This window comes from Sceloporus undulatus, chromosome 6 (assembly GCF_019175285.1).
Source record: "Sceloporus undulatus isolate JIND9_A2432 ecotype Alabama chromosome 6, SceUnd_v1.1, whole genome shotgun sequence".
NCBI classification, from domain to species: domain Eukaryota; kingdom Metazoa; phylum Chordata; class Lepidosauria; order Squamata; family Phrynosomatidae; genus Sceloporus; species Sceloporus undulatus.
Genome location: NC_056527.1, coordinates 71,060,678 through 71,083,730, shown reverse-complemented (window position 1 = coordinate 71,083,730; position 23,053 = coordinate 71,060,678). Strand labels below are relative to the sequence as shown.

The following is a 23,053-nucleotide window of genomic DNA, read 5'->3' as shown; positions in this document are numbered from 1 at the left end:
AGGGTTGACTCAGCCTGGCATCCTTCAGAGATTGCTAAAATGAGTACCCAGCTTGTTGGGGGCTATTAGCATACACATTGTAAACCACTTAGGGAGTGCTTAAGTGCACTGGGAAGCTGTATAGAAATGTACTTGCTATTGCTATAACACAATTTTGCTTACTCAGCACTATATACGATGATGGGAGTGGTGACTTATGATGGGAACTACTAACCCATCAGACTATTTACACAGCTGTGCATGCTGGTTCTTAGTCACCCCAGAATGTCAGGAAAATCATGAAAAGTAGTGTTTCTAGTGGATAAGGTGGCTACTGGTATTTAGTGCTGAAATGTAGGAAAGTTTCAGAGGTGCAACATATATCTCAAAACGTCTATAGAGAAAGAACCTCCGCTCATGTGGAATGCCTTGGTGATGAGACAATCACACATATCACTTCTCCTAGCTTCCTTGCCCATACTGCAAAAAACCCAATACAACTTGTCTTACGCAATGTAAGTGACAGGCTTCTCCCTACACCAAAATATCTTTCATGTAATTGTTTCGTAACTTGGAAAAACTGTTCCTGAATTTTTTTAAAAGAAAGAACTCTACATGAGAGAAAATATCCCAGAAGGGGCCAACAAATTAACAGCTCTGTAAATGGAATCCAAAGATATAGCCATGTTAGTCTATAGAATCAGTACATAGAGAGATTTGTAGCCTCTTTGAGACTCACTGAAAGAGAGAGGTTGGCTGTCCTAGACTTCAGTATATTTCCTGAGATGCAGCTGGAGATAATAATGATGATGATGATAATGATAATGTAGAGAGTTGTAGCACCTTTGAGACTCACCGAAAGAGAGAAATTGTAGCATGAGCTTTCCTAGACCTCAGTCTACTTCCTCAGAGGCTTGATGGCCCCCGAGGCCTCCTCCAACACTATAATTCTATGAATGCTGGCTTTAAAGTGGACTTCAGTCTGACTTAGATGAGAGAGAAAGGGAATAAGGAAGAGCTGAGTCCTCGCCTGAATTCTTGCCTGTGTCACTGAATGGTTGTCATCTCTAGTAAAAGGCCGGGGGGGGGGCTCTGCATTCGCAGACTGGAGTGAAGACAGACGTCGCCTGACACTGGGAGGCCTACCATCGACGGCAAGAAAGCAGGTTTGGAAGAATGCCAAGGCGATAGGCGAAGTCAACTTCCGCCGCCGGAGCGCGTGCGCAGAAAGCAGCTTCCTGTCCGGACCGGAAGTTGAGGCCCTGCTCTACCGAAAACCTGGCCTGGATTACGAACAACAGAAGGGGGGGGGGGGGGGGGGGGGGGAGGAGGGTGATGGTCAGTGAAGCTCTTCCGTCCGTCTCCAGAGAGGGCAGCGTCCGCAGTGAGCCTCCGGTGAAATCCCGAGAGGGGGGCTTCTGGGCTGGTCTTCCTCTCTCCCCCGAGGGCCTGCTTCGGAATTTGGGGAGAGCAGGAAGTGGGAGGTTAACGGGCTCAGGCGCCTAGCAGGAGAGAGAAGAGGGGGAGGAGGAGGAGGAGGAAGAGGCAGGTAATGGTGGTGCTTTGTTGGGCGCAAGAGTTGCTGTTGCCGCCGCCGCCGCCGTTCGGAAGCCAAGGCGTCCCAGGAGCGAGAGGGATGGTGGCGCCGCCGCCGCCGCCTCCCTTTTCCCTGGGGCCTGGAGGGGCAGGAAAGAAGGGCGGAGGAAGAACGTGAGCGCCCTCCGTCGTCGCTGCGGGGTCTAGGGCCTCCGCGTGGCCGCCTTTGGAAAGGGATGGGCAGCCGGCCCTCCATTGTCCGGCTGGAAGCGGCGCCGCTTTCTTAGAAGGAAAAGGGCAGCATCGACGAAAAGGAAGACGTCTGACGGGGCCCTCATGCCCAGAAGCCAGGTAAGAATATATATATATATATATATATCAGTCTCCTTGTGCTTGTTTCTACAGAAGACGTTAGAGAAGCGTGTAAACAGGTCTAGGCTCCTCTGGCTCCATCCACACGGGAAATAACCCGGTTTGGCACCGCTTTAACTCTTTTTGGCTCAAGTATATGGAGTTCTGGGAGTTGGAGATTGTTATTATTATTATTAACCTTTATTTATAAAGCACTGTAAATTTACACAGCCCACACTAGGTTTTCACCTGAGAGAACACTTCTCTGGGAATCTCTCTAGGGCCTCCAGTGCAACTCTGTGGTCAACATCTGCCTGACATTGACCATAGAGTTGCACTGGAAGAGCTACAAAGGCCTAGCGGAGTGTTCCCTCTAGGAATCTCTAGGTCATTCAGTGCTACTTTTGGTTAAAGTCGACCATAGAGTTGCATTGGAGGACCTATATATTCCTAGAGATAACATATTAATCAAATCCATGAATGATCAAATCTGCAAAAGTCAAATCCGCAAGTGTGGAGGGATGAGTCTACACTTATTTAGGATTCGTTCCTGTAGAACCAAACAGACAGGAGTAGGGTTGTGCACTTAGTAAGGTTGTGCTGTAACCTTATGTGTATTTGTTGTTGTTGTGTGCCTTCAAATCATTTCCAACTTATGGTGATCTTGGGGTTTACTTGACAAGATTGGCGGGTTACAGACTGCCCATTTGGAGCGGTCTGGACCCGCCCCTTTCCCCAGAGTATCGGGGCTTCAGTGGCGGACATCCGCTGAGGCCCCGATCCGCCGCTTTTCGGGCTCGGGGGAGCAGCAAAACGCTTGAAGCCCCAAAACGGGCCTGCGGGGAAGCAGCAAAACGCTTGAAGCCCCAAGACACCCCGCAGCGGCAGGGAGGGGGAAAGGGGCCACTTCGCCCCTTTCTCCCTTGCTTCGCTGGGCGCAGCCGTCTGAAGGCTGCGCCCAGCGAAGCAAAGTGGCGCCGCGGACCAGGAAGGAGCTCCGAAACAGAGCTCCTTCCTGGTCCGCGGAAAAGGGTGCCCTAGGCGCCCGCCGCGAATTGAGAACGTCACGGCCGCGCCGCCCCTCCCCCTTCTAGAGGTGGTGCAGCCGTGACGTCCTCATGGCGGCGGCCATATGGAAGGGCCACCGCCGTTTAGTGCGTGACAAGCACACACTAGGGTTAGGGCAGTGCGGAAGCACCACCCTTTTGTAATCCTAGTGCGTGCTCATCACGCACTAAAGTGCCGGTGTGTAACCGGCCATTGATTCAGATGAGGTTTGCCCTTGTGAAGTCGAAGGCTTTCATGGCTAGCATCCACAGTTTTTTGTGGGTTTTTCAGACTATGTGGCCATGTTCTAGAAGATTTTCTTCCTGACGTTTCACCAGCATCTGTGGCTGGCATCTTCAGAGAATGCTTTGCCTGGAAAAAGTGGGTGTACTGTGTGAGCCTGGGAAGGAGTGATTCACATGTGTGTTGTTCTTTGCTGATGGCAAGCCTCAGCCTGGGAGGCTAATGCAAAAGAGGCCTGCCATCAGCACAGAACAATACACATGCAAATCGCTCCTTCCCAGGCACACAGCCCAAAAAAAACCACAAAAAACTATGAGGTTTTCCCTTGTCTTCCCCTGAGGCTGAGAGAGTGAAGAGTAAGAGTGAGAGAGTAAGAGCCCTGGTGGCGCAGTAGTTAAATGCCTGTACTGCAGCCACTCACTCAAAAACCATAAGGTTGCAAGTCCAATACCAGCAAAAGGGCTCAAGCTCAACTCAGGCTTGCATCCTTCTGAGGTCACTAAAATGAGTACCCAGATTGTTGGGGGCAAATTAGCTTACAGCTGTAAACCGCTTAGACACTGCTTAGGCGGTATGAAGCGGTATATAAATGAAGCTTGTTTGTTTGTTTTTTATCCAAGGTCACCCAGTGGGTTTCCAAAGCCAATCTGGAAATCAAACCCTGGTCTCCAGAACCACTAGGCCGCAGTGACTCTCTGTGTATTTACCTAGGAATAAAGCACACTGAACATATAGGGATACTTCCAAGTAAATATGCATAGAGTTATGATGGTAATGATGTTTAATAAGAATGTGGACTGAGACGAGAGATTCCAAAGTTAAAAAATACAGCAGGATTGATTCAGATTATGCCAGTTTCAGTTGCTTTTGCCTTAAAGTGCAGTAAAAAACTGAAGTCCCCCAGACTTTTGCTTCTGAGGGACTTCAACATACAGTTGGAGGCCAGTTTGTCAGGTGCACTTATACACAGCTCATGGTATCCAGGACAAATATGGGCCTACCCCAATTGCTTTCAGGACCTACACATTCAGCAGGTCACACACCCTTCATGCAGTTTTCAGCTTGGAGCATATAAATATGGCTGAGTTGTCATGGACAGATCATTTTCTAGTCATGGCTAGCATCACAACTACAACCCACCTTTGCAGAGGTGGAGGACCTATTAGCTCCCTCATCAAAGGTTAATGGATCCCTTGAGATTCCAGGAGGCCTTGGAGGGATATACAGGTGGCATTAACAATGACCCTGTTGAAGTTCTGGTTGATAAATGGAACAAAAAACTAACCAGGGCTATTGACACTGTAACCCCAAAGTCCTCTCTCATCCATTTTCAAACAAGGTTCTTGGTATACAGAGGCCGGCCCCTCAGGAAGCTGAAACAGCAAGGACAATGACTAGAATCCAGATGGCAGAAAACTTGACTTCTGTGCAACAAGACACAATGTAGCAAACATTTTTTTTTCCTGTAAAGTGGCAATACATACAGCAAAGAAAGCTTTCTTTTCTGCAAATATTGTGTCTGTGACTTAACATCCAGCTGAGTTGTTCAGGGAGCTGAGAGGTCTAACTAAGGCATCCTTTCTCCTGAACCCAACCTTAGACCCTACAGTAGCTTGTTGTGTCACTTTTAATAATCATTTTGCAGATAAAATCTCTCACATAAGAGCTGAGCTAACTGCCATCATTGGAGTCAATAATCAGGTGTCTAGAGACTCTGTGAGTGGGATTACACTCACATGCATTACTATATATATCGAGCCACTGAATCTGTTTCAATTTGTGAATACTGTTGATGTGGACAAGTTACTGGGTCACGTGAAAAAGACAACTTGATCACTCTCCCTCTTGGCTTGTCGTCCGCAGAAGAGGTGCAGTTGGATTTCAAATACTGTACAACATTACTGCATCTCTTGCAACAGATGATACACCAATAGAATTGCTACAATCCACAGTGACAGAATCAAGTTCCAACAAATATGGAAAACAAAACAGTGGCCCACCAATTGGAAGCGATCAAAATACATTCTTATCCACAAAATAGGAGACAGAAAAGATTGCTGTAATTACAGGATCATTACACTAATTTCTCACATAAGCACAATAATGCTCAAAATTCTGCAGCTATCATATCACCCCTTAACCTTCTCTTCTCCAGGGTAAACCTATCTAGCTCCCTATGTCTCTCCTCATAGGGCAGGGGTAGGCAACCTTTTTGAGCCGGGGGCCGGGTTGCTGTCCCTCAGACAACTGGGGGCGGAGCTGCACATGGGGGTGGAGCTTCCACCCTCTGGGGCGGAGCCGCATGCCAGGGCGGAGCTTCCACTATCCAGGGGTGGAGCCACATGCCAGGGCGGAGTTTCCACCATCGGCGGCGGAGCCGCATCATAATAATAATATTTGCAAGAAGCTACTAGGGCCGGCAATGCCATAACACAGGAAAAATGCATGCCACTTCTCAACCCCGAAAAGAGAAGAGCAAGCAGTCCATGTTGGGGGATTTGGCAAAGAGAAATACCAAAGATAACAACAATAATAATATAGCAATATTTGCAAGAATGGAGAGCGACTAGCAAGGCCACAAACAGCAAAAAAATGCATGCCACTGTCTCAAACCCCGAAAAGAGCAAGCAAGTCCATGTGGGGGGATTATTTTGCAAAGAGAATACCAAAGGATAACAACAATAATAATAATAGCAATATTTGCGAGAATGGAGCGACTAGGCAAGGCCACAAAACAGCAAAAAATGCATGCACTGTCTCAAACCACTTTTCTTTCTGTTCTCGCCTTCCGCTCTCAACTCTCTCTTCTGCTCTCCTCCTCGCTCCTCCCCCCCGCTTCGCTCTCTCCTCTCTATTCATTCATCCTTTCTCTCTCTCTCTCTCTCCTCACTCCTCACTTCGCTTCCTCTCCCGCCCCAGCCTTTCTCTCTCTCTCCTCCCTCCCACCCTTTTTTCTCGCTCTCTCTCCCCCCTCCCTCCTCTGTGTTCTCTCCCTCCCACCACCTTTCTCTCTCGCTCCTCCTCGTCTCTCTGCCCACCTTTTCTCTCTCTCTCCTCTCCCTCCACCCTTTCTCTCCTCTCTCTCTCTGCTCTCTCCTCCCCTCCCTCCTCTCTTTCCTCTCCCTCCCACCCTTTTCTCTCTCTCTCCTCCCCTCCCTTCCTCCTCTTTCCTCTCCCGCCCACCCTTTCTCTCTCTCCTCCCCTCCCTCCCTCTCTCTTCCTCTCCCTCCACCCTCCTCTCTCTCTGCCTGCCTCCTCCTGTCCCCCCACTCCATTTAGGAGGGAGGAGGGAGGGCGAGGAGCCAGGAGGGAGAGTGGGCAGAGCCGGAGGGAGTGGGCGGTGCCCACTTGAAGGCCCGGTGCGGCTCCTGAAGCCCCCGATTTAGGGCTCAGAGGCCCGTGCGGCTGCCTGAGCCCCGTTTCAGGGCTCCAGAGGCCGCATCATGCCTCCCGAGGCGGCCGGTGCGGCTGCGTGGAGCCCGTTTCAGGGCTCAGAAGGCCCGCGTGCGGCTCCGGGAGCCCCGGTTTCAAGGGCTCCAGAGGCCGCATACCCGCCCGAGGCCTGGTGTGGTTCGGAGCCCTGTTCTTTTCAGGGTTCCAGGGAGGCCGCATCCGGTCCCTCCTAATTGGGCGCTGCCATTTTGACGAGACAAAATGGCGGCCGCGTGAGCGGCCGAAATCGCGGTGATTTGCGCAGGAGGGACCGTGGGCGGCAGAAAGGCGCCCGCGGGCCGATCGCCCAGCCCCCAGGCCAGAGGTTGCGACCCCGCGTCATAGGCGCCATGTTTCTAGGACCCTTCACTTTTGGTCTCCCTCCTCTGGACATACTTTTGAACTTTGTGACATCCTTTTTGAACTGTGATGTCGCACATAACTGGACATTGATTCAGGTGAGGCCTGACCAAAGCAGATAGAGTGTGTGCTACTTTCTTCCTGCGATTATTGTAAAATTTTCGTTCTTGATGCGGCTAGAGCTGGCATTTGCTTTTTAGCTACACATCACCACCTGTTGACTGATGCTCAACTCGTTGTCATTGGGACTCCTAGACCCCTTTCACATGTACTTGTTGTTAAGCCAGATGTCCCACAATCCTATACTGTGCCTTTCACTTTTTCTGCCATCACCGTAGTACATTACATTCTCCCTGTTGACAATGCACTTGTGTAGTTTTGTCCAGCTTCTAGTCTACTAAGTCATTTTGAATTTGATTCATCCTATTAGCTACTCCTATTTTGGCGTCACCTACTGCAAATTAATGTCATCTTATAAGTTTTAATTGTAATGTTTTTAAAGACCGGAACAATTACTAAAGAAAGCACAAAAAAATGCTAAGAAAAACTTACTTTCTAGCCGAACTGCCGTTCTGTAACATTCTAACAGCCACATTCTAGACCAGCGCAATTTCAAGCAGTTTAAATGCCCCATTCTCCCCCAAATAGTATTCTTACTTGCATCTGCCCCCACAGCCTCAGCTTGAAACCGTCTGTGAAAATCCGCAGAAGGCAAACCTTAACCCAATGATGCATGCCCAGCCATTAGCCTATGGGGCTTAATATGTGAGAGTTTTGGAACTCATGGGGGGGGGGGTCTGGAACAGATACCCCACACCCATTCCAAGGGGCCAACTGTAGTTCAAACAGCTAGCTGCACACAGCATTCCCTGGACAGGATGGGTCTGACCATAGTTATGATCTTTAATGACATCCCGTTTGGACTGCTGTTTTTCTAGTTTATGTTTCCTACCTCTAAATCAACATATTTAAATGGATATATCAAACTAGATACTTAACGAAATAGCTGAAGTGCAAATTGGAAGCACCAGTTTAAGATCATTCCACAACACAATCTGAAGGTCTTAAATGACCCGATAGCATCACTGGTGTGTTTGTATGTGGAGGGGGTGCAGACTGTTACCAGGTGACACCTCAAGAGAGGGGGTGACACCCAGCTGAGTCTCCCCCCCCCCCCTCACCTCTCTGCCACATGCCACAAAGGCACCCAGGGCACCCCTTCTCTCCCGCTCGGTGTGGCTTTACTTGCGTATAAAGTTGGCGGCAGGAGGAAGGGGAGTATCCTGGGGTCCTCTCCCTCCCTTTTTTGCTTGGTGTGACTTTACCACAGCGTAAAGGTGTGCCGGGCAAGGAGTTAGGGTGAGTCCTTTTGGCCCCCCCCACACTGGATGACATCCCGGTGCAGGACACCACTGTAAATGACAGTGACCTCAACGTGCCATGCATTTGATACAGAAAGAAAAGATGAGACCTACGGTAAATAAATAGCCTCCCTTCCGTCCTCTGGTTGCCATCTAGTCATGGAGGGAGAGATGCAGGCCCCGCTCCATCGGGCCTGGCCTAAATTAGAAGCAGGCCTTCCCTCCAGTCCCATCTGCCTTGGTCCAGGCCTCAGGGGAGAGAAGAAATTCTGGAATCCTGATCCCCTCCCCACCACCATTCCCTTCTTCCTGTTGTGTCGTGTTTTCAGATTGTTAGCCTGAGGGCAGGGACCGTTCTAATTAAAAATAATATAATTATAAGTGCACTGCTGGAGAGCCTTTAGGGCTGAAGGTCAGGGTATAAATAAATAAATAATTCCATTAAAATAGCAACAGTTCATTTTAAATTGTGAAGGGATATATATTATAGACAACAACCTGAATGAAATCTCTAGCTTGAAGCTGGATTTTTAAAATTTTCATCTCAATAGGAAGGCAGTCTAGGGACCCGGAGAGCAATGGATGCAAGCTACAGGAAAAGAGATTCCACCTCAACATCAGGAAGAAACTTCCCGACAGTAAGGGCTGTCAACAGTGGAACACATCCTCTCGGAGTGTGCAGTGGAGTCTCCTTTCCTTGAGGTATTGAAGCAGAGGTTAAATGGCCATCTGTCGGGGATGCTTTGACTGAGAGTTCCTGCATGGCAGAGGGTTGGACTGGATGGCCCTTGTGGTCTCTTCACTCTATGATTCTATGATTCTATATGATTCTATGATTTTGTATATACTGTTTAATAATAATAATAATATTTATTTATACCCTCTGAGGGAGAGAGAGGCTGGCCCAGTACCATCAGGGGTGGCCTGAAGAAGAGAGGCTCCTCCCTCCCTAACTGGTCATCATTCGGCCTCTGGAGAGTAGAGAGGCTGGCCCAGTCACCATCAGGGGCTAGCCTGAAGAGAAAGAGGCTCCTCCCTCCCTAACTGTCATCGTTCGGCCTCTGAGGGAGAGAGAAGGCTGGACCAGTACCATCAGAGGCCGGCCTATGACAGATGCTCCTCCCTCCCTAAACTGTCATCTTTCGGCTCTGAGGGAGAGAGAAGGCTGACCCAGTACCACATCAGGGGCTGGCCTGAAGAAAAGAGGCTCCTCCCTCCCTAACTGTCATTGTTCGGGCCTCTGAGGGGAGAGAGAAGGCTGCCCAGTTACCATCAGGGGCTGGCCTGAAGAAAAGGGCTCCTCCCTCCCTAACTGTCATCGTTCGGCCTCTGAGGTGAGAGAGAAGGCTGGCCCAGTACATCAGAGGCCGGCCTGATGACAGGGCTCCTCCCCTCCCTAACTGTCATCGTTCGGCCTCTGAGGGAAGAGAGAAGCTGTGGCCCAGTACCATCCGGGGCTGGCCTGAAGAAAGAGGCTCCTCCCTCCCTAACTGTCATCATTTGGCCTCTGAGGTAGAAGAGAGGCTGGCCCAGTACCATCAGGGGCTGGCTGAAGAAGAAGAGGCTCTCCCTCCCTAACTGTCCATCGTTCGGCCTCTGTAGGGTAGCGAGAAAGGCTGGCCCAGTACCATCAGGGGTTGGCCTGACCGAAGAAGAGGCTCCTCCCTCCCTAACTGTCATCTTTCGGCCTCCTGCGGAGAGAGAGAGGCTGACCCAGTACCCTCAGGGGCTGTGCCTGAAGAAAGAGGCTCCTCCCTCCCTAACTGTCATCTTTCGGCCTCTGGAGGGAGAGAGAAGGCTGACCCAGTACCATCAGGGTTGGCCTGAAGAAAGAGGCTCCTCCCTCCCTAACTGTCATCGTTCGGCCTCTGAGGGAGAGAGAAGGCTGGCCCAGTTCCATCAGGGACTAGCCTGAAGAAGAAGAGAGCCCTCCTCCGGTCATCTGCCTTGGTCCAGGCCTCAGAGGGAGAGAAAATGCTGGACCTGATTCCCTCCCCCCCTCATCATTCCCTTCTCTGTGTCGTGTCTTTTAGATTGTAAGCCTGTGGGCAGGGAACTGTCTGTTATCCCCTCTATTGTAAACCGCTCAGATTCCCAGTGATTGGGCGGTATATAAATAAAACCTATTGTTATTATTATTATTACCCCGCTCTTCAGCCAAAGCTATCAGAGTGGCTTACAGTTTGTTAATTAGATATTTCCCTGCCCTCAGGCTTACAATCTAAAAAGACAAGAAACAAAAGGAGAAGGGAATGGTGGTGGGGAAGGGGGAAAGTCCAGCAGATCTGCTCTCCCTCGGAGGCCTGTTGGAGCTGCCTTGCCTTTCTCTCCCTCAAGAAGGTGACTGAAGGGAGGGCCGCCTTCTTTCAGCAAGGCCTGTTGGAGCTGCCTTGCCTTTCTCTCCCTCAAGATGGTGGATGAAGGGAGGGCCTTCTTCTTTCAGGCAAGGCCTGTTGGAGCTGCCTTGCCTTTCTCTCCCTCAAGATGGTGGATGAAGGGAGGGCCTTCTTCTTTCAGGCAAGACCTGTTGGAGCTGCCCTGCCTTTCTCTCCCTCAAGATGGTGGAGGAAGTAGGTTTAAGTTGGGTATGACGTTGGTAGCTTTGTTCTTGGGGCTGCATAGCTGTGTTGTATTTCAGATACCCATAATGTAACCTAAGAAACACAGCCGGCATGTTATAACCTGCTAGCTGCTTTTAAAGTCCTCTGTTTTTAAAATCATAAGACAGGTAGCAAAACCAGGACATTTACAAATGTAATGATGGGCTACCATACTGCATTGAGAACATAGGGGTTATAGTTAATTTGTTGGTCTTGTTGCATTTAATAGTTCTCATTCAATATCCTCTGTACAAACATGAACCCATGTCATATGGAATGCCTGTGCACACAGAGGGTGCATATTCCTGGCCCAAAAGCCAGGTGTGTGTAGGATCCCTGGCTTATTGTGAACTAAAAACCTTGGTACTTTCTGGCTTATTGCAGTGATTCCCACTGCCGGGGGGGGGGGGGGTTTCAGTCCAAATACAGTGGGACCTCAGTATCCGTGAACTTGCCATCCGCAGATTTAAGCATCTGTGAATGTCAAGCCCGCATTGTCTGCAATTGCGGGGCTTGCATGTGACCATACCGCTATCCTCAGTGGTGCCATGTGCATGCAGACACAGCCATTGGGGACAACTGAGGCTTACCTGAAGTCTTGTTGTTCCTAATGGCAGCTGCTGTATTCACACATGAGAAGCTGAGATGGAAGAGGAAATGGTGACAAGTAGTTTTAAATCTGTGCCCTGCTTTCCTGCATAATTACATCTCTGATCCTTTGTTTGGTAATGTTGATTATTTTAAGCAAGTATGTAAATTTATATATTTAAACCAAAGGAAAGATTGTTATTTAGTGTCTCAGAAGTGAATTCCTGAAAGTGTATGAAATGTAGTTTATAGTTCTGTGCAATAAGTAAACAAAACAAAACAAAAAGTTTCCAGATAAGTTTCTGGAATAATTTGATTTACTCGAAATTTTGATCTTCTAGTCATAGTAGACCCATTTAGGGATTATTAGGCTATTTGGCTTGAAAAGTCGGAATGGCAAAGGTATCTAAGAAGCAGCAGAAGTACATTCTCACTTCTTCAATTAATACCACTTTCTATATTCCCTAATGAAATTGATAGGAATATTAGCACTCTGAAGAACACCCTTTAGTTGAGTATGCAAGGAGATGAGTATGATCCTTATTTGTGACTATAGAACACAATTTACCATCTACGCCAGGGGTAGGCAACCTGCGGCCTGCGGGCTGAATGCGGCTCGGCGAGGCCTTGGGACCGGCCCCAGCCCGGTCCTGCCGCTGATTGCCGCCGGGGCCTTTGGCCTCTCACGCGCAGGGGCAATTGTCTATAGAAGCCTCAGAAACATGCATTTATATTAACATTTTTTAAAAAATCAGCAAATTTTTTCACGTGTCCTCCACTTTTTTAAAAAAGTGTCCACCATTTGAAAATTTTGTCCTACATTTGTCCCGGTTTATTTATTTATTTAAATTTTTTTAATTAATTATTTATTTATTTATTTGGCTCCGGCCCCCCAGTTGCCTGAGGGACAGCAACCCGGCCCCCAGCTCAAAAAGGTTGCCTACCCCTGATCTACACCAAGATGAAATATCAGGATGTATAATAACTATATCCAAAAATCACTGAATTCTATTTCATTTTCTTCAACTAAAAAGAGAAATAGCATAACACCCACTGCCATTTGTAAGAAGATATTGCTAATGCATGTCCAGCAAATGTACATTTTTTGAGTTGTACATAACAAAAAATTGCTATGGTAGGTCATTGGACCAAAACTCCACAAAAATCACGTAGTCTGGCACACTACACACTTATTCTGATTCCACTTTAACTGCCATGGCTACAATCTATGGAATCCTGAAGCTTAGTGTTTGAGGCACAAGAGGAGCAATCTGGCAGAGAATTCTAAATGCCCCTTCCCAAACTGCCAACCCCAGGATCCCATAGGCATACTGATATCTTCTGGCCTGAGAGGGAGTGATCAGGCAGACTCAGCTCCATCAGGGCTAGCCTAAAGGGAGAGACTCCTCCCTCCTTAACTGTCATCTTCCGGCCTGAGAGGGAGTGATCAGGCAGACCCAGCTCCACCAGGGCTAGCCTGAAGGAAGAGACTCCTCCCTCCTTAACTGTCATCTTCCAGCCTGAGAGGAAGTGATCAGGCAGACCCAGCTCCATCAGGGCTAGCCTGAAGGAAGAGACTCCTCCCCCCTTAACTGTCATCTTCCGACCTCCTATTCCCCTCCAGCTATGCTCTGACTGTGTGAGGGAGAGGCTTGCGTACCCTAATGAAGTTGTGAGCTATGCTGGCGGTGGTATAATAGCCACTGGTAGGGCCTCCCATGCCAGACAGGTCACAACCGAAGGGTCTGACCAAGAGCACTAAAGGGCAGGATGGGCTCTGTAGCTTTATGGCAACCATCCTAGGAGAAGTAAAACTCTAATCCCAAACCCGGGCAGATGGTGCTCGTTTAACCCTGTAAGGTCAACCATCTAAGAGAAGGAAACTCTAATCAAACCTACGACCCGAGGGCCTCGCTGCCACTGTCCATGCTTGTCAAGGCCTCAGCAGTCGAACCTCTGGTTTAAAAGGTGAAGCCAGTTCTGTGCATGCTGCACTCCACCAGAAAAATCCATTGCACAGGCTTGAAGGATACATCAGTGCGCTTGTAGAAAGCATGGATGAATCCTTCCTGAATCTCCGTTCGCGAAGTAAAGCCAAGAAGAAGTAGAATAATAGTATGTACTGTGTAAGGCCTCCTGGATTTATTACCTAGAACCAACCACCCTTACAGTACATCCTTTGGAAGCTTACAACTAGGGCATTTGTCCCTGGCATATTATATTTGGAGGAATGCTGCTTCTTAACATAGGTGCTTTAGTTAACTGCCAGAGTGGCTAATGGGGGTGGATAGATGGCTAATAGCCATGTCAGCATCTTATGATAGTGTGAATTGTGTGAAATACCAGTTCCCATTGTTTGTTCATGATTGTGTATCTTATGGTATGATGATCCTATGAAAAAAATGTTTTGTGATCAAAATGTTAAATGCTGTAAAATCATTCATGATGACAAAAGTAAACCACTTCTCTTGATTTTCATAGGTTATTTTGACAATCTGGAGAATTGATAGAAAATGCAAAACAGTGAAGTAATAAAGCCTGCCAAATACTTCTCTGAAGTTGAGAAGAGTGTACTGCTTGCACTAGTTGAGAAATACAAATATGTACTCGAATGTAAAAAAAGTGATGCAAGAACTATTGCACTGAAACAACGGACCTGGCAGGCACTTGCTCATGAATATAATTCTCAACCAAGTGTTTCTCTCCGAGACTTCAAGCAATTGAAGAAATGCTGGGAGAACATCAAGGCACGGACAAAGAAAATAATGGCACATGAAAGACGAGACAAGGTAAAAAGATGTATTAGTCCACTTATAAGTAATCACATCTTAGGAAAAGAGAAGATCACCAGCATGGTACCTGAGCAAGTATACTTTTTACACAATCCACCAGAAGAAGATTCTGAATATCATCCTGAAGCTTCCAGCCAAGGTACAGTTGGAATTTAGGGACCAATGCTAAACTGTTCACATAACTTTATATTCCAAAAGCAAATAGAAAATAGGTCATTTGTTCATTCCCTAACTACAACAGGTATCCAGTGTTAAGCAAATGAGTGCAGGCCTCTCCTGTACTTTATGCCTGAAAACTGTTGTTATAGCAGCACTTCTTTTAAATAAAGGGAAATTTAAGAGAGGAAGGAAAATAACGATGGAGAGTTTAAATTGTGTCCTAGGCATAGCGACTACATTTCATTCCAATAAGTAACCTGACTGTGAAAATTGTATCTATTACTCAACCTCTTCATATTTTATTTGCCACTTTTAAAAAACTTTTATGTTCCAAATGCCATGCGAGCTTGTTTGACTCGTTGTTAGAGGTTTGTGGCTTTCCAGAGTCTTCTGTCTTGCCTTGAGTAAAAAAGGATTATTTTAATACTAGGATCTGATTTGTAATTCTGTAAGACCAGTCTGGGACTGGAGGGCATTTCTATCCTACCTACATCTTGTAGTCTTGCAGTCCAATGAGCAGTGTTTCAAAGCTTAAAATGCCCACAGTACCCCATGTTCTGGGCAGTTAGATAAACTTCAGTTTCAGATCCATGCTTGCAGGAGGGAACAGTGGATTGTTCCCATAATCACATGCTTCTGTAGTGCTTGGAGATTGCATCTAGAATATATTGCAAAACAAACAGCCTTTAGGTCTCTTCTCAGCTTATAGCTAAGGCATGTGGAAGATTGTATCCAATCATCTGTTTTGAACAATAACATCCAAACACCACAGTGATACCTTTATTGAACAACCTAAATGCACAAAATGTATGTTGCAAGCTTTCAAAGCTCCACTGACTTCTTCATCAGGCAAAGATGTTAAAATCATACAGGAGGGAAAAATGATAATGTTAGTCTCAAGCCTGCATTTTGAAGATGTGACTGTTCTCAGTTCAGGTGTTGTTGGAGGGAAATTCATACATGTTGGTCCCTCCTCCTTCTGGCCATGTGGGTACTCCAGGAAAAAAATTAAGTTGGCAAGACAAAAAGAGATGCTTCTCTTGAGATATAAATTACCTAGTTCTTTAAAAATATAAAAATTAAAAACTTAGTTTTTTTCCTGGAGTAACTACATGGCTAGAAGGAGGAGGGAACAACATGCATGAATGTCCCTCTAACACCACTTGAACTGAGAACAGTAACATCTTCAAAATGCAGATGTGTGACTAATGTTGTCGTTCTCCCCCCCCCCCCCCCATATGATTTTTAACGTCTTTGCCTGATAAAGCCAATGGAGCTTCGAAAGCTTGCAACATACATTTTGTGCATTCTGGTTTACTAATATCACTGTTTTGTGCACTTTGGATGTTATTGTACTTTGTTACATGCCAACACAGCTACCCCTATATATGTCTGCTGTTCTGAGGTACTCGAATGCTTCCAGAGTTTGACTTTGTATCTCCCAACCAATGTCTGTGGATTCTTAGAGAACTCTTGAGAGAAAAGTCTGAAGGAGACAGACAGACAGCTTTGTTCCTGACACATGCATACACATGCTGCTTTTTTCCCATCATTGCTTCTGGCCAAACGAAAAAGCAAAATGGGATTGGGGCGGTGGGGGTGTGTGTGAATCTAGCAGCACCTTTAATTTAGCATGGGCTTTTGCAGATATTCATCCACTTCTTCAGGTGCTCTTTATCATCATTATCAAAATTTATTTATTTATTTATTTATTTATTTAGTGTTATCTTGCACATAGTGCTTCACACAAGCAAGTTACATTCATTAATTTGAGAGTTCCTTGCTTTCAGGCTTACAAAGAAACATGTTTTAAGCATAGTTACATAGTTGTAAAAGAGGGATAGAGTTTAATAAGATTCATAAAGATTCAAATTGGGACAGGCCAATTGGAACGTGATCTTTTATTGTTGTTGTATGTAAGCAAATACATCTGCTTACCAGAAGTCAGTTTCCTAGATTTCAAACCCTTCTCTGAGGATATTCCTTTTGTTATATATGCAATTGTGAGAAGTGGTATTATGTAGTGCCATGAAACCATTATCTCTGTAGATACCTCAGCTAGCAGATTGGAATTTGTGAATATATCCCAGTTCAGCAGTTTCTCATTCCGGTCTTGGGGAAAAAACAAATCTTTCAAGAACCACCACTTGGTCAGTATTATATGTGTAGTAGAGATGAAAAGCTCTGCAACTGGTTTTGGCGCATTGCAATATCCAATGTTAGATTTATTTATCCTTTTGTGCAGAGACTGGCCTGTTTGTCTAATGCAAAATATACGGGGGCATTGCTGATATAGGATGGTAGATGTCACATTTGAGGATGAGCAAATAAATGTACCTCTGAAGTTGTGGGTAACATTGTTATCATCTGTAATGTTGCAACCATAGTAGATTTGGGACAAAATTGGTATCTGGGTTTGTACCCACATTCTGTACACTGTTGTAGTTGAGTATTTGTTTAAGATGGGGAGGCTGCTGGTAAGCCAGTAAATGCTGGCCACCTTTGAGAGGGTGGCATTATTTTCCAGAACTAGTTGTACCTCATTCGTGACAACTAATAAATAGAATACCACTAGTTGTTATCTATAGCCCCAGCCAGGACTATTCATCATAAACTGCATCACAACTGTCTAACTATTCTTTAACAACATGATAGAAATATCATTCTATCAGGGTATTTGAAGAAGTGGATTGATATCCACAAAAGTCTCAAAGGTGCTGCTAGATTTTCCCCTACCTACAAAGTAGCTGTAACTGAAATCTGGCCTAACAGGTTTGGGTGGTTTTTGGAAAAAAACATTCAAATTTACCAAACCTGTGTGTCAGTTGTGAAAGTAAGACTGTCAAGCAGCAAACTCTTTGAGGCTGCCTCCAGCTGTGGAAAACATAACAAAACAAAACAGAAATGTATCCATCCTGTGATAATGCTTGTGGTTTCATGATACCATAGGGTAGCCAATAGTGCTTCATTGTGGTATCTTGAATCTGTTTCAGTGAGAGCTGACAAGTTTCATCATAGTAGTAGTTCACTGACATTGATTGATTCCTTTGACCTCACTGTCTTCCTGGAATGATATCAAGGAATTGCACAGACTACCCCACTTTGTCTTCATAGCAAAACATCAGAGACATAGCTGTGTTAATCTGGATTTGTATACAAAATATATTGTAGCACATTTGAGACTGACTGAAAGAAAGAAGTTTGTAGCATCAGCTTTTGTAGACTGAGTTGCAAAATACTGTACTCTGCAGAAATAATCCAGTTTGAGACTGCTTTAATGGTCCTGGCTCAATGCTAGGGAATTCTGGGAACTAATTTTGAGAGACATTTAACTTTCTCTGTCAGAGAGCGCTGGTGCCACAATATACCACAGTACTCGGGATTCCCTAGCACTGAGCCAGGGCAGTTAAAGTAGTCTCAAACTGGATTTTTTTGCAGTGAGTTTTGGACCTGAGTCTGCTTCACCAGGTGCATGCAGCAAAGTGCTTGCAGACAGACATTTATGCCCATAAATGAGCAGGTATGTAAATAGTATCAGCAAGGCAAATCTTGTGGGTATGGTGATGAACTGGCAAGTTCAGTTTTAACAATGGTTTGTTGGGGACAAAGTTAGAGGAAAGATTTTGTCCTCCAATGACCATTGTTAAAACAACTTGTCACTTCATTACCCTAACCCTAAGATTTGTTATTGTTCACCCACCTGCTCTTGCGTGGGCATAATTATCTGTCTGAAAGCAATTTACTCCATGCAACTGATGAAGTAAACTTTGTGAAATCTTATGCTACAAATTTCTTTCCCTCAGTTAGTCTTAAAGGTGCTACAATATCCTTTTGCATCAAAACATCATTCAGTAAGCTAATAAACAGTGACTTGTCCAAGGCCATGCTGTAAGCATCAGAGCTGAGGAACATGGGAATTCAGGTATTCCAGATATTATTCCACACATCTGAATTTAAAAATGCTTCATTGATTGCTAACTGGTTTTATTATTTTTGCAGAACCTTTCACTGTTATAAACAGAGAACTCTGTGATGAAGAGAAAGAACTTGTACATTTCCAGGTATGTGAAGGTACCTCACAACCAGAACCCTCCTGTTCAGCTGTGAGAATAACTGGAAATAAAAACTTCAGGAGTAAAGGTGTCCAAGAAAGTGATCTGAAAAAGATGCATGAAGAAGAGCACCACCAGCAAATGTCTATCTTGCAATTGCAGCTGATCCAGATGAATGAAGTGCATGTGGCAAAGATTCAGCAAATAGAAAGGGAGTGTGAGATGGCTGAAGAGGAACACAGAATCAAGATGGAGGTGCTCAACAAAAAAAAAATGTACTGGGAGAGGAAACTTCAAACTGTTGCAAAAGAGTGGCCTGTCTCATCTTTTAATAGACCATTCCCAAATTCACCTTAAGAGAATTCTGCAGCCAGCAGTACATGGGGCTGAAGTCACTGGCTTATGAAAAGGCAGTTGGGGTGCGGTCAATTAAACTAGATTAATATTTTTAGTGTGTGAGAATAGCTGCTCAGTTGGCTGTGAACAAACTTTGAAGAATACGTAAGTAAATAATGTGATGTCTAATGTCAAATAAAATCTCCTCTTGGGTAGTTGCAATTAGAGTAGATCAAATGAATCCGTTCTTAAATGGTGAGTTAACTGAATCTAACTGATTCAGTAGGTCTACTGTAGTTGGAACTAACAATAGGCCAGGTTCTTTGGAGGGCAAATGGTATTACTACTCCTGGTGGGATACTTTGATTCACACAGTAGCTTCTATCAAAGTCATTTGGGCTGTCCTCCAGTGTCCACCTTTGTTCTTGAAAGTTCTTTTATCAGATTAGCAGTTGGAATTCCTACATCCTCTATTTCAGTCTGTTTACAAGTGCAGAAAGACACCTCTTGTTCAAGGGGTGAAATATGATTTCTCTCTATAATGTTGTGTTGAGATGAGGCTCTAGCCATTTGTCAGTGATCCGGAGGATGTACCTGCTTGCCTTCTGGAGTATTTAGTACAGGGGTAGGAACTGTGTGCCCTTTTAGTTGTTAGATTGCAAATCCCAACAGTCCTTGTCAGTGGCTAGTCTGGCCATGGCTATTGGGTGTTAGAACTTGTCAATACCTGGAAGGCCATACAATTCTGAGCCCCAGTTCTGAGATATGTGAGGCACTTCAGCCTCACAATTGTCACATGAGGAAAGGGAATTCAAAGCTTTTAAACAACAGGCTCGCTGCTTTTTACAGTTTCTGGTTACAAGAAGAGTGTCCTTCCTACCACCCATACATGTGCACACTTGCACACACTTCTCTCCTGGCTAATCATTTGGATCCATGCATTCAGTTCACAATAGAAGGCTGGCTAACTTAGTAGCTACAGGTCTGAGATAAAATTTAATTTTTCTGGCATCTTTTCTGCAGTGGAAGACTCTCCATCAAGATAACTATTGTAATGTACATCTTACAGTTTGATCATATGTATGTTTAGTCCAATGTAAATTCACATAAGATCACAGCCTTACTGTGATATTATGCAGGGGATCCACCAGGTGGTTCAGTTCAGTTTGTTTGGCTTCACATCATGTTAGTACAAAACCACCATACAATCTGGTGCAAGTCTGGTCCTTTTATTTCCTGGATAGCCTTCATGGTGCAAGTATCTCTGAGTCCCTGTCCCTAGCAGCCACAGCTTTAAAATGAGCAAGGGATTATAGGATTAAGCCCAAACCGAAATGTAGAAAATTATAAAGTACAGTTTACTGTGTTACTCTTAGATGTAAAAATATAATGGCTTGAAGTACTCCTGCGTGTAAAAATATAATGAATGTATAAGGCAAGTGCAAGTATGCATAGCAGAGAGCTGGGATTAGCTGTGGGTCCACTTGTATACAAATTGAGAAACAAATGTTAAAATTACCAAATGTAAGAAACAGCCTTTGAAGAGGTATCATCTTTGTTTACAGCTGGGTGGCAAGGAGAAGAGAGAAAGACCCCCATGCTTCCATATTTGGGATAAAAGACAAGCAAGAATTTTCCCATTTCTTATGAAGCACTAACTGTGAATGTTCATGATTTCATAGAATCAGAGAATCTTAAAGCTGGAATGGACCACAGGGACCATCTAGTCCAATTCCCTGCTGTGCAGGAATACACAGTGTAAGGATTCCTGAAAGGTGCTCATTCAACCTCTGTTTAAAGACACCCAAAGATAAAGAGTCCACCACCCTTCAGTGCAACTTATTCCACTACCAAATAGTTCTTACGGTAAAAAAAAACCCTTCTTTTTAATATTTAGGTGGAATCTCTTTTCTTGTAATTTGAATTCATTGGTTCTAGTCTCTGAAGCAGCACAAAACAAGTTTGCTCCATCTTCTCATACATAACATCCCTTCAAATATTTCATGATAACTATCATGTTCCCTCTCAATCTTCTCTTCTCCAAATTAAACATAACCAGCTCCCTAAGTCATTCTTCATAAGGCTTGTTTTGTTGACCAATATGTAGATTATATTGGTCACTCTTCTGTGGGCACGTTCCAGCTTGTCAATGTCCTGTTTCAACTATTGTACCCAGAACTGTATTCTATTGCAGGTGAGGTATTCTGACCAAAGCATAATAGATTGGAACTTTTCTTTCATTTTATTCCTGCTGATGCAGCCCAGAATTGTATTGCTTTTTTGGCTGTTGCATCACATTGTTAACTCATGTTTAGGTTATGGTCCACCAAATCATAGATTTTTGACATGTACTGCTTTCAAGCCGAATGTCACCCATCCTATATTTGTGCATTTTTTTCTTGTCTACATGTAGCACCTTATATTTATCCCTGTTAAATTTGTTTTCTTAGTTTTGACCCAGTTCTCAAATTGATCAAGGTCATTTTGAATTCTGTTCCAATCTCTTGGGACCCCCTGGTTTGGAGTCATCTGCAAACGTGATAAGCATGCCCTTCTATTCTGTAACCTAATTCATTTATAAAGATGTTAAACAACATCAGGCCCAGGACAGAACCCTGAGGTATCCCAGTCATCACTTCTCTTCAGGATGAAGAATACGCTCTGGTGAGTACACTCTGGGTTCATTCTGTTATCAAGCCTCTAGCTTTACCACAAAAAAGAGAGAGAGAGAGAGAAAATTAATTTGGCATGGCTTTTTTTTTTTTTTTTTTTTTTTTTTTGAGAATAACCCCATGCTGGCTCTTAACAAACACATCATCCCTTTCTGAGTGCACACAGACTGACTAATGATCTGTTCTAGAATCTTTCCCGCTAATGACAAACTGACTGATTAGTAGTTGCTAGGATCCTTTTTTTTGCTCTTTTTTAACACGGTGAGAACATTTGCACTCCAGTCTGCCAGGACCTCCTATCCTTCAAAAAATTTCACAAATTATTGACAGTGCCTCTGAGATTAGATCTCCGAGTGTCTTTCATAGTCTTGGATGCAACTCATCTGGCTCTGGAGATGTGAATTAATTTAGAAGAGCTAGATATTCTTTTGCTACCTCTTTTGCTATTCTGGGCTGTAGTCCCTTGCTGCATGATTTGTTCTAGTTTTAGAGCACTGCTTTTCTTTAGGAAGAAGACTGAAGCAAAAACGCTGAATAGTTCAGTGTTTTCTCAGTCACCTGCTAGCATTTCACCATTTTCTCTGCGCAGTAGCAAGCATAGCCCAAATCTCCTTTTTATTATTTTTAATCTCTCTTATGAGCCTGGACTCATTCTGACCTTTATCTTTCCCCCCTACAAGTATTGCCTCTTCATATTCCTCTTTGGTGGTTTCCCTCTTCTGCCATTTTTTATACATGTCTCTTAAATCTCAGTTCATCTGAAAGTTCTTGGAACGTTCACCCTGGTTATTTTAGACACCTCCCACTTCTTCCTTGGAATTGTTTACAACTGTGCCTTCAGTATCTTGCCTTTAAGAAACACCCCATACATCACAAACTCCCTTTACTTTGAGCATTTTTGCGTTGGATTTCCCCATGTATTTTCCTAAGCTTATTAAAATAAGCTTTCTTGAAGTCCAGTGTGTGTGTCTGACTATTTCCCCTGTATAACAAGTCAAAAGAGAATCTGGTCAGTCTTACCTGAGGATCCCACTATTCCCACTCCATTGAATCAAATCCAAATTAGATGATACCCTTGTTGCTTGTTTCATCTTTTGAAATTGGCTAGAAGGTAAGTATATAAAATGGCAAAAATAAGGTTTGCTTTTTGGAATTTTATTCATTTTATTTATTTTTAATACTTTCAAATTGTGGATGGAATCTGTGGATAAAGAATCTATGAATATGAAGGACTTGCTCTCCATATTCTGTCCATAGTAGGATTCAGCAAGTTGAGGATATTGCAAGTTTTTATCAACCCATGTTTAATCATTGCAGTTTGGCAGAATATTTTAAAAATGTAAAAATGAGTTTTGTTTGGGATTTAATTAAAGCATTCTTCAAATTCATGTATAAGATGGCAATTGTACATTATTAGTGTGCCATTCCCATCCCTCCCCCACACTTTCCACTGGTTATGATGAATGTGTACAGAGTTTTTCTTGCTGAATATTTGCAAAATATATGTCCTCTTGAACTTCTAAGGATGGCTCTTTGCACAATTGT

The 23,053-nt window shown here is 44.6% G+C and overlaps 1 protein-coding gene across 1 annotated transcript; it reads left to right on the top strand.

Annotated features, from left to right (window-relative positions):
* The first annotated feature begins 1,303 nt into the window (after positions 1–1,303).
* On the top strand, positions 1,304–23,041 carry MSANTD3 (Myb/SANT DNA binding domain containing 3). The gene is made up of 3 exons (XM_042476847.1): positions 1,304–1,866; positions 13,979–14,428; positions 18,448–23,041. The coding sequence occupies exons 2-3, from the start codon at positions 14,011–14,013 to the stop codon at positions 18,855–18,857; spliced, it is 828 nt and encodes a 275-aa protein (XP_042332781.1). The 5' UTR covers positions 1,304–1,866; positions 13,979–14,010; the 3' UTR covers positions 18,858–23,041.
* Positions 23,042–23,053: the final 12 nt, after the last annotated feature.